The sequence below is a fragment of the Melospiza georgiana genome, chromosome 5 (genome assembly GCF_028018845.1).
Source record: "Melospiza georgiana isolate bMelGeo1 chromosome 5, bMelGeo1.pri, whole genome shotgun sequence".
Classification (NCBI taxonomy): Eukaryota; Metazoa; Chordata; class Aves; order Passeriformes; family Passerellidae; genus Melospiza; species Melospiza georgiana.
In genome coordinates this window covers 9,344,840-9,357,226 of record NC_080434.1, presented here as the reverse complement: position 1 = coordinate 9,357,226, position 12,387 = coordinate 9,344,840, and the positions used below count along the sequence as shown (strand labels likewise).

The 12,387-nt window shown below is 36.6% G+C and overlaps 1 protein-coding gene across 2 annotated transcripts in view; it reads right to left on the bottom strand.

Moving 5' to 3' along the window:
* Window positions 1–314: 314 nt before the first annotated feature.
* SH3RF1 (SH3 domain containing ring finger 1) overlaps window positions 315–12,387 on the bottom strand; it is an 81,679-nt gene continuing 69,606 nt past the window's right edge. For both annotated transcript variants that reach the window (XM_058025007.1, XM_058025008.1), the window contains exons 10-12: window positions 10,572–10,930; window positions 8,579–8,916; window positions 315–3,038 (exon numbers count right to left, since the gene is read on the bottom strand). In XM_058025007.1, coding sequence (XP_057880990.1) covers window positions 2,870–3,038; window positions 8,579–8,916; window positions 10,572–10,930 — 866 coding nt within the window. In that variant the 3' untranslated portion in view covers window positions 315–2,869. The remainder of the gene's footprint in view (window positions 3,039–8,578; window positions 8,917–10,571; window positions 10,931–12,387) is intronic.

The window sequence follows — 12,387 nt, the reverse complement described above, 5'->3', positions numbered from 1 at the left end:
CCCACAGTGGAAGTTCAGGCAGATGCTTCAACCTCTCCCAATACATCCACAGGTCCACTGCACCAGACATTCTTCCTCCAGGGAAAGCAGTTCCACTGTGCACCTGCTGTGCTGTTGATGACACTGTAGTTCCATCGGGAACACACTGAGATGGAGTTACCTTACCCTTTTCTGAAGGAAATAAGGAGTTGGGAAAAGATCAGCCAGGTCCTCAGTTCTCCCTACAGTTTTTGCATTATAGCCATCATTCCAAGCTTCTTACATTACGGAATCTGAAGACTTTTTCTCCATGAGCAGAAATACCCTCCTAGGAATTCGGAAATTAAGTTCTGGGAATTTTATTGGCAAATTCTTTACAAGTAATTTATGTTTAATGTTTGCATACGCTGTTTGCTGTAGCTGTTTGCTAAGAAAATATTTATTAGGATTGGAAGTTTAACATAATAAATCAAACACTTAACATTCACCGGACTTCAAACATAGATATAAAATACCTTACAAAAATTTTTAATGGAATTACACAAAGCAAATGCACAGGGTTTGTCTGTTTCTACACTGAATTAATCCCAAGCCAAAACCAAAAAATAACCCCCAAAAGATCACAAAAAAAGGCATGATAAACTGCATTTTTGTCATTGTTGCACTGCTATGTAATAAGCCCTTTTTACAAATGTTTACTCAATGTTAAAAAAAATCAATTAAAAATGTATTCCATCTAACAGAACTATTGGATTAACAGCTGATTTTTAACTGACTTTACATCACGAAATTCTATTAATAGAGGTACCTTAGTTTAAAATATGGAGAGTAGAGATAGAAAAAATTAACTTTTAGTAGTCTTTAATATAAAATGCACTAAATTCTCCAAAATAAGATTACGACACACTAGTGCCAATTTATGCTGACAAAAGCTGGTATCAGCTTCTTTCTAACTAAAATTCATTTCACAAAACCTTTATATATTACATGAATATTCAAGTAAACTATTTAAAAGATTTAAAAATGCAAAAACTGAATGATACAGTGTTTAAGAGAGATGGTTAATTTGGGAATGCTGTCATGTCCAACTATATATATTTATAGATATATACTTTAATTTTTAAGACCATCATGATACTACCTGATATTGCAAGAAATCTCTGTCATTAACATTTGATATTTTTCAATGCATAACCTCAAGAAAATTATAAGGATTTAACAGATCTGTGTGACAGTTTCTGTGTGACACTGAATCACCTTACTGGCTTCCCTTTGTAAAGTGCTGAGTAACAGCCAAATTACATCAGATTTAAATGGATTTAAATGGAGATGATGGTGCTCAGTGTCTTACAAAAAAAAATTCACCACTAAGCTGCTATAATCAAATGATAAAATAAAAAAACAGGTTCAGCTGAGTAGTGTGTGTGTTCCCCAGTGTCAAATCTCTAAAAAAACCCTGAAAGACTAACAATGTGTTTCTTGCAGGCTGCATTCTTTCTATCCATCAGCTGCAAGGACATTAAAAAATTTTATTAATGATTCAAACACTGGATACCTTCTCTGGTTGAAGGCGAGTTGCTCACTAGTTTTGGTCAAGTGGCTTTTGGGAAACTTTCAGAGCAAAATAACCCAGCAACAGGAAACTGGAATGGAAAATGCCAACCATGCACAGTTACATTACTGCAGGAATTGAGTAACACATGCAAGACAAAGAAAAAGTCAGAACATAGCAAAGTAGCAATGGTTAAGAAGTTAGTGAAGTTTTCACAGTGTTTCATACAGCCTTTTACTTTAACACAAGTGCATCACTTACCACCACTACTGCTCAGACATTTTAAAACATCTCTTGGCCATGCAGATCATTTTGAGAAGAAAACAGCAAATTACACATCTTAGGCATTTTTAGACATGAAGTACAACTTATAATTTTATTTTTATATTCAGTCTTATCAAACAGATGTTTTCAAGTTATATTTATTCTAAGTGTTGGGCTTTAACATTCCTTCCGATTTTGCTGGATCCTGAGCGCTAAATGCCCAAAGAACTGGCCAAATATACAAAGGAAACCTTTGTTCAAATAGCCAAGTTATTACATGAACAGAAGGTATATAGGGAATTTCTTGTTGGCACTCCTAAATTTCTTCTTTTCTAACCTTGAGATGATCCTAACCTTGAGATGGTTTTGTTCAGTTGTTCACATACATCTTTGCCTCCTAGAAACATTACTTAGGTGATTCATGAAGAAGTAAAACTAGACTCAAAAACACCACTGACGTTTTTTTTTCTCTGTCCAAAGAAGAAAATACACATTTTTTCCCCATTTGGCAAATTCTATTTGACGCCACATCACCACCACTCAACATTAACTCATACAACAGAGACTTACTCCACTGTCAGACACAGCAGGGGAAAAATGTCCAGAGGATAAATGGGAGGCTCTTTATCAGATATAATTGCTTGCTCATAAGGAGAGAATCCAGCTTCCCCTTTGTTATTCTTTCATAAATTAATAATTTGTTAAAATCATAGTCACAAGAATTTTAGCTATTACACAAAATTCAAGTTTAAAAAAAAAACAAGAATAAATTAGTTACAGCCTTGTAAACAATTGCTCATTTATGTAACATACTTGGGGAAAAAAATTCCTCTATATAATAAATCAGACAGTACAAGGCACACATCACACTTAAGAATTCAAAGTGATAAAACCAGCAGATGCCTTCATCTCCTTTGTTCGCTGGTGTAATTGTGCTATAGACACTGTAAAAATATGTAGATTCTTGTTTACATTACAGTCATTTGAAAATATTTCATGACTGTGCTTTTTCTGGCAAAATATTTGTGCTATTTTACAGTACAGTAAGATTTGAAGTTCTTGGAATGAATCTTCTCAAATGTTCTCTACAAAGCTGCCAGGGAAAAGGCCAGTCTTTCCATTTCGTTGCAGAGTGCCTTTGAACCAGCCGTCCTCGCGTTTCTTGTGTACAAAAACAATGTCTCCTTCCTTCAGTTCAAGTTCTGCTTCGCTCTGAGGAGGATAGGATACCACAACTCTGTACCTGTGTCATTAAAAAAAAAACACCTACATTTAGGTTCTTTTTCTTGCCTCACTCTCTCCCCCCCCTTTTTTTTTAACCTGATACTTTAAAAAATATTTCTGTGCCTGTTGAAGCTGATGAACACAGGAAACTGTCTAGAACTGTTTGCTGAGTATGCAACAACTTAAAAGTATGTCTTGAACAGATAATAACAGTAGCAACATAATAAATTAACGGCAAATTCATGCATCTCCTATGATTCTTTTTTACCAAGATCCCTGTAAAATACAGACAATGGCTAAATACCAGGAGAAAATTGTAAACATTTTTTCCAATATAAATTTGCAGACTCTTTCAGTCATTGTGATTCAGCAAGAATCAAAGCATTCACAGCAGTAGCTAGGCATAATTTTACAAGTGTCTGTTTAATTTCTTATTATTCCAGTGATGGCTCTTAAGGAAAGGCAAAGAACAAAAGGAGGAAACCAACAAAACCTATAAATTTTATTTGCTGTTTTAAATAATTTGCATTTTCCTTAGAAACTCTTCAAGTTAGAACATATTCTTGAACACAGCTGCTCAGCTTGTGCACTACTATGTTAAAAACTATTTTCAACTCAACAATTTTCTTAAGCATTTGGCATGAAGTGTATATTTTGAGTCTCTCACAGTAAAATCACTTTTCAAATATTAATGCATTAAAAAGAGGCTACACTTCTGTTTTTAACATGCATAACACCACTCAATCTCTTCTTCCATAGTTTCACAACAACATAAAACTCTATTACTTCATAGATTAAGATAATGATTATCTTAATAAGCTTAAAATAATTGATTATTTTAATAGATTAAAATAAATGAACAATCTGATGAAAAGACAAGGTAACGGAATACAGTCTAGTAAAGGATGGAATGGCAGTTGTAGCTCAATACACACATAGTAAAACAAGTTAATTCTGTAATATTGAAGCAGAGAAAGATACTGTTTTATAGTAGAATGTTTTGCTTAAGAACATATGAAACAAAAATTAAGTCTGCCCATACAGTTAAAAATACTCAGAAAAAAGTAGCTGCTCTTTGTAAATAATTGAAGTCTCTTGGGAAATCTAAGTATAGCAAAACATATTTGGACTTAATTAGTTGTCAAATGTTATTTATTAGTGACTTATAAGCCATGACTTTGTTTCAGTGATGGCAATCCCCAGATTTCAGAGCACAGGAATTATTAGATTCATGCTTCATAAAAGTTACCAAGCCAATTACAAGATTTATTAGTGTGCAGCTCCAGAATGCCCCGCATCCAACCTAGACCTGCACTAACTTCTGCTTTGGGCAACTTGGGTTTTAATGCTGACTTAGGAAGTGAGAACCAAATATTTTTAATAGACTGTAAGTTAAATTGAGACTGTAAACTGCTTGAGTTAAAACAACAGCCTCTACTCAGGCAAGACAAGGACAAGATAGTGAAGCATAAAGAACTGCAGTAAAGCTATGAAGAATTGTTGTTAACAAGCCAGTTGCTCCCAGGCTGAAAATTAACCAGCACACTTCATAGTCTGTTAAAAAAATGAGTTTCAAAATGCCTGCCTCATCTTGCAGTCTGTCAAACACTGCCTCGTAAATGTTTGACTTGAAATATGCTTGTTTTTAGTTTCTAATTCTGTCTGCCAGTAACCCCTGTGCTCCCCTGAACTGACAGACAAGTCTGTTCCCTGCTGCTGCTTGCTCCCATCCTCTCTTTGTCCTCCCTAGAGGATCACCAGCTAGCACAGAAACAGTTGTCTTGAGCTCTCCATACAGTGTCCAACAACCTCTGCAGTAATTTGGTACTTCTTGTCAAATTTTAGTTTCCCAGCTATTTTGATATTCATCTTGAAATCTAGTGTCTAAAACAGAGCACAACAACCTTGGTTTTAAAGTGCTATTTTACTGTATTTTTCAATTTTTTAATGAGAAGAAACCCATCGAGCTTTGCACCTGTAAATCATGTGTCCTTCTTGAAATTTTCTGCCACATTTTACCATTCCTATTTGCCTAAAGAGAGGTGATCACAGACCCATCACACATTCACACAGCTGTCTATCCAGATCACCCTGGATTATCTATGGAACAGAAACTGTTTTTCCATTACTTATTTCATCATCTACAACATATTGCCAAAACTACCAATTTCATGCAGAATAAAAAGCTTATGCTTCAGCTCAGAAGTTCATTGCAAGCTCCCTGAAGAAAAATAATCATATTTACTAAGCATGACCTATGTTTTGGAAAAACATGTTCATTCCCACATGTTTGAATCTTCCAAAACACTTCCTTGTCTCCCTATTCAGTATTTGCAAATGTTTTCAATGACTCAAAGTTAAATTTGTAGATCTTTTGCAGTCATTTAATATTTTACACGCACCTAAGCTGTACAACTATGACGTTTTTCCTTTCTTTTATTTTTCTTTGATTGCCTTATAACATTTTTCATTAGTTTTCCAAATATTGTATAAATTATTTTTAGTCAGCTAGTGACAAAATATAATTATTATAATAGTAAAAGTACTTTAGCTTCCCAGGAGTAGCCAATATATTTGCTACTGGTTGGTTGCTGATATTCTTAATATGTCTGGCAATATCCCACAGTGCTTTTGCTTTGTATTCATGAATTTATTTTTTATTTTGAAAAGGGTGGTGGTCTGTCTTCACATTTCTCCATTCTGATTTTAATTTTTAATATTAGCATTTCTCACACTTTTCAGTAACATGGAAAAGATTATATCTTTCATGTGTTTCTCCATTTCTTTGTTCCTTCTGTTTCACTGGACACAAAATACTGTTTTTATGCTCACTTAATTGTGGTTGATTTTTGGACAATTATTTGTAGTTTTCCTGATCAACAAGTGGATAATAATATTTTCTCACATGCAGAAAATTTTAGCTGAGAGAAACACAGAAAGCTGGAATTACTACCATTACACAAGTTAAATGAATAATTACTACTCAGCTTCTTGATTTAGCTTTTGTTCCTTGCCTTTAGAATTTTTACTTTCCAGGTCAAGTGTGCCCTGCTGTTGTGCAGATCTTGTGTCTTCTGTGTGGGCGCCCTGACTCCTCCAGATCACCAACGCCCATCGGGGGCAGAGTGATTCTCAGCATTTAATTAGCAGCATTAAATGGTGCCAGATGTGGGAAGGCTGGCTGCCCTGGAAAGCCACTGGCCCGCTCACTGGGAGCAGATGTTACACCAGTCATTCTGTGGTAGATAAAATTACTTAGGGTCACTTTAATCACAGAACAAAATTACTGCTTTTCTTTCCCTGTAACTGGATGAAAGATTCATTTTATAATTTAGGATATGCAGTGATGTGTATTTAGGTTTAACTTCAAGTCTCTAACACCATTGTGGAGTACTGGGTAGTTTATTGTTACAATGCTGTATATTTACTGTAAAATTTAAGGCTATCTAAGCAACATTTCCCTCTAAAAGAGAAAGCTCACGAAAAAAGCTTGAAGTTTTCTTGTAGCTTATATGGAAAAATTAAACTCCTCAGGTAACTAAATTCCTGTATATTCACAGCATAGCAAGTCTCACTCTGGGAATTGCAGGGAGTTGGGTCTGTCTTTGTAAAGAAAACATAATGCTCCTTGGCTGTGCCAGCACTGCATCTACACAAGAAATCACCCCAAGACAACCTGGGTATTGGCTGGAGAATCAGAAGACGTGAGTGAGCCCCACTGCAGAGTCTCACGTCACTGGAATTCTCTAAACTGGAATTCTACAGTTCCACTGTGATCTGTGACTGGAATTGTGAGATGTAAGAGCAGAATAATCCTAGCAGGAGATTTCTCTGTTCTTCAGCTTTTTGTTGAGCTTATCCTCATGAATATTTCCCTCCCCAGCTCAAATTTTCACTGAAGATGCCACATGATTCTTACCCACCACATCTTCCAGACTGCAGAAGAGAAATCAATGCTTATAAATTACTTTGAAGATATTGAGTACAATGTAAATTTTAAGTATTATTAACCATCACATTTTAAGAAATCCAGCCAAAGGAAATGTGCAAGGGCACATCAGCAGGAAAAAAAATTAGCTCTGTCCTGAAAATGAAAAAGGGAACTCAGTTGAAATTCTGTCTAAATACACTGACAACCATGCTTGACTACCACTGAGAATTATCATTTAGCAATGCGTCTTCTATCAGTAGCAATTATCACTTAAATAATAGTAAGGATAGAGAGAATGTTTGAGTATATGTTATTACTAGATCAATAAAAATATATAACATCATTTTCTCTAAGTAGTTCTGAGAAAAAAATTCCATCATGGAAGTGAAAAAACTACTTTTTGTGATGACAGAAAGAGCTTTACACTAATATGCACTGTTTTTGCCAGAATGAATTTAATATTATTTTCACAATGAATTTAATATTATTTTCATGTTCAAAGCATAAAAACATATTAATGTGCCAAACAGACTTATGATAATGTGAAAATGAATGATGTTATTCTTAAAGAAGAGTCTTTCAGATTTTATTTTCCATGTAAAAATGTAAATCTGCTTCACAAATTCAGTATGAAATAGAAATCTCCTGCAAGGAAATTGTGTAGGAACAGAAATAACCTTTTAAAAAATATTAGAGGTATGACAGAAGTGAACTAAAAGACAAGCAGAAACTTCTATACTGTCTGGGTTTTAAGCCATGGGTGTAGCTTAGGATAGTGGACTTCTGGAAGTACAACAGGGTGCCCACACACCGTGAGTTAACAGCATCAGAACAAAGTCTACAATAGTCAGCTTCAATCAGTTCAGTCCTAGAGCTGCTAATATTGTAGCTCTACCATTTTTTCTCAGTACAGCACACGATCCTGTAGGTGCTGCAGAAGAAATCCTATGACACTCCTCATATTGCTTGTCTGCTACCAGGAAAAAGAAAAGATCCTGTAGTTAGAAAACTGCCTCTTCCTTCACATTTTACCGAGGACTTGAAACTTGAAAAACTACGGGTGGACACAAAAGTCACAGAACATTTAAGCAACTGCCTGTCAATCTGAGAGTCCAGACATCTGTATGTTTTTCAGACTCACTTACCAGAGCACAGAGGCCACCCTGGAGCCTGTATGGATGCAATGGGGCATTCAGGCAGTAAAAAGTATCTTTGCAAAAGCTCAAGAAATCAAATATTAAGAAGTCTACACCTAGACAGATAAAGGTCTCATTCACCATATATTTAGGTTGGCAGTTATACATTGCTAATAATAAGGACTAACCTAATACTAATAAGTTCAAGAACATAATGTGCTTCTGTTTTGAAAAATAGGAGGCCTCTTTCGTCTACCAAACCTGTGATCATCATATTTGAGTGTCTATTAATTCAAAAACTTTAAAGTAACATGAAAAGTAAACAAATATAAACACGAGTATTGGTTGATAAGTAAATAAAGAATTGTTAAAAAGTAAGTTTCGTCTTGCTATAAAACCTCAGCATTTTGAAGCAGTTCTAACACACGCTACAAGCATCAGAGAAAGGATTTTTTCTTGGTGTGCCCAAGCGCAGCTGTGTAGAGGATTTACCTTTCACACACGAGAGGCCGGGACTCGTTGAGGCCGGGCCCCAGCGACGAGCAGGGCTGCCGGGGCGGCGGGGCGATGGGGACAGCGGCGTCCAGGGCCGCGCCCTTGCGCTGCAGCGTCTCCTGCGGCAGCCCCGGCGCCTCGCCCTCCGCGGCACAGGGCCCGGCCTTGCTGTGGGCCCCGGCCGCCGAGGGAAGCTCGGGCCCCACTGCGCCCTGCAGGGCCAGCTCTGCCGCAGCCTGCTCAGCCTCCAGGGTGGGGGACGCCGGAGGTGACAGCCGAGGCTTGCGTTTGGTGGATGCTCCGGAAAGCAGCTTCAGCAAACCTTTCTTTTCTTTCTGTAAACCAAAAGCAGTGCCCATTTTAGAACAAAGCTGTCCCACAAAGAGTTGAACGCTTCCTTCTGATAGATGACATCGTGCTCAGAGAGGACTCAGTAAATTACGAGGACATACTTGACAGCAGAGAGATGATGAAAATTATTAAAGAAAATTATTAACATTCTAAAGAGAAAAACAGCAAGTAATTTAGATCATAAACTAGCTAAGTCCTTTCTTTCACTTTGTTAGGTTAAAGTTTAACTTTAATTGAAATGGCTCTGTCACAAAAGGTTGTGTAGAAAAAGGCACGAGGCGTTAATATTACCACAGCAGGAATCTATGAAGTAAAATATTTCATCAACATGGATGTTTCTGGAAAGAAAAAGAATCACTTGAAACCAAGCAGGGAGAAAAGTCTGCTCTGGAAGCTGCTGTTTAGGTAAGTTTCTTTTATTTATCCTTCTTTAGTAATGGAAGACCTTCATGATATAACAAAAATTTGCCCCAAGGGGAATGCATTGTGTTCTGCTGTTCTGCTAAAGGGGAGAATTGTAAACATTCTTTTTGCTTGTCCAGACAAGAATCCCTGAAGACTATTACCTAGCCTGAAGAGAATTATTTAAGTAGCTTTTCTGTTTCTTGTATTTTTTTAAAGGGTGTGGCAGTGATCTTCTTACCAACCCTTTGACTGAGTGAATTTAGAGCTTATGAGAAGTGCCAGATTGTAAGCCCTGGAGACAAAAATAATATTTATCCATAGACAGAGAAAAGCAAGAGCAATGAGAATTTTTTTTTTATATGAGATGTAGTGGATTTAGTGAATAAGAATCCTCAGTCCTTTTTCCAAATCTCCAATAACTTAGAGCCATTTCACCAACAATCTACTGTCAAAGATAAAGAGAAAATGTCAAAGATAAAGAGAAACTCAGAGAAATTAAAACAATCCTGTATTGGCATCATTCACCTTAAACTACATCATTCACCTTAAACCTTAGTTTTCTCTAGGGGCACCTCAGTCTGGTTTCAATGCCTATGGGTAAAGTAATTTTAAAATTAAGTTTGAGGCACATCCATTCAACAATAATAAAAAAAAGTAACTAAAAAGTGGCTGAAATTAGTGTACAGTTTAAGATTAAAATCTTCATAAACTTCACTAAGGAGTGCATGTGGTTGCAGAGTAGTACGGTTAAGTCTAAAATATTTGAGATACAAAGACAGTTGTCACAAGCAGAAAAAAAGTTTCCTAACTACATCACAATTGTAAAACAAAATCAATTACAAAGCTTGAAGTATTTTTCTGACAACAATATAATCACATGGCTTGGTGAACAGTGAGAATGAGTTGACACACATAGGAAATACTTCAAATAGAAGGAAGAAAAGCAGAATCTTTACAGACTCCACTGTCCTAAATTTAAAAAATATGGTCATGTGCATTCTTTCTTTGTCCAATAAACGTTGCTGGTAATGTGTTTTCCATAATATCTCAGTGTGCCTGCTTAATAAGAATGGTAACCTAAAAGAATTCTGATTTTCATATTATTTTGTTAGACTGAAATTTTTACATTCCTGTAAGTTCATGTGGGTTTTTTTAGGTTGTGCTCTTAAATTTCTTAAAAGATTGTATGATGAAAATCGGAGAACTCAAGGGAATTATTTTATTCTCTACCCACCTTGCCATCCTTGTCTGTTTTACTGACAGCAGCATTTCCACCAGCTGTTAAAGCACCCTCTGGAGATGCAGGAGCTCCAGGGTGAGTGTTTGCCGTTTTTCCACTGCTATCTCCCTCCAAAGATGAAGCAGCAATGTTAGGAGAATTCAGAGAAGCTGCTGGACATGCCAGTGGGATGGCTGAGCGGTTCACATTCACAGCTGTGACATAAGCAGCAGTATTTGGAAGCTGGGGCTGGAGCTGCTGGGAGGCAACAGAGTGGTGAGGAATGATCACAGCTGCAGGAATAAGGCAGGTTGGACTTTGTGCTTGTATGGGCGTGACTGCTGCCGTAGGTCTTTCTTGACTATGTGAGGCAACTGGAATAAAAGAATGAAATGTGAGAGTTCACCTTTTCACAAGACACACAAAGTGAGGTACAGTTACTGTGTTACTGTGTAATCAATCACGAGAAGTTTTCTTCTTACCTTTTAAACTTCCATTTATACTCCTGTAATGACATGAAACACACCACCAAATCTATTTCACCCAAATAAAGCAGTTGCAAATGCTTCCCTACTTGCACCAGTATGCAACAGAAGAATAACAGCACTGCAACTTCTCTGTTGTGGAGAAATGCAAGCTGCTAGATCAAATGCTTCACATACAGACAGATGCAAAGTGAAGATTACACTTTAGTACCTAAGAGCCAGCTAAATACTACCTGGAACTTGTTTACTCCTTTTAATACCACGTGTAGTTGTCAGGACATATAAAGGAAAGTAGGAAGAAACACACCTTATAGAAGCTGCTAAAAATGTATTTAGATTGTTTCCCTAAACTATTCACAAAATCCACAACAGATTTCACAGGTCTTTCAAACAATAAGCACAGTGGCAATTACTGCTGTGAGTGCTTTCTCTGAAAATGTAAGCTGTTGTCTCTTGGGAAGTTTAAATATAGAAAGTGGATTTACTCATACCCCTGTGAAATAAAAGGAACATCTACACTGGAAGCTGGAGAATAGCACAGGGCTGAGTATATTAACCTGGGTTGCAGTGCAAAACTGTAAGCACAGAGCTATGCATGAACTAATGGATCCCTTCCAAGTAACACTGCTGTTAAAGTCATGTGCTCAGTCATATATGCATGCTGTTGGACCACTTCAACAGCTTGGGCATCTCTGCACCACTGGGTGGTATGAAATGCAGATATAACCAAACAGTATGAGCCAAAATTTAACACCCTAGTGCTGCATAACCTCTCTCCTTCAAGTACTTTGAAACTTTCCATCTGAGAAGGGGTCATCCCTCTAGCCTGATGCATGTGCATCTCAATTTTATCAACTTTTGATTTTTCAGATACTAATAGAGTTTCAGACTTGTTTTAAGTGAAATCCTGGAACCAAACCTCCAGCACTTGCTCTCTTGATTCTGCTTTCTGCAAATTACTCTGGTAATTTGGTTAGATTGCAGCAACAGTGTATTGAGAAGACTGAAAAAGGTCCCAAATTTTATATAACAATCCTACAGTATTATACCCAATTACAATCTATGCAGTAAGAAACACAAATTCTTTCTTTTTTATTAAAAACCAAGGCACATCACTTATATGCTCTATCTAGTTTTTTGATAACCTCTTCTTCTGTAGCTGACCCTTCTCAACTCTTGAGTAGCATGAACATTTCAAAAGAAAGATAAGGAGATTGTAGAAAGACTTTTTTGGGTCAACAAACAATTTTTAATGCTGGCTTTTGTTCATAAGACAATCTCAGTTTTCCTAGAAGTAGCTGCTATTCTTCAAGATCTGTCTACACTCACATGCAATTTATGTATGA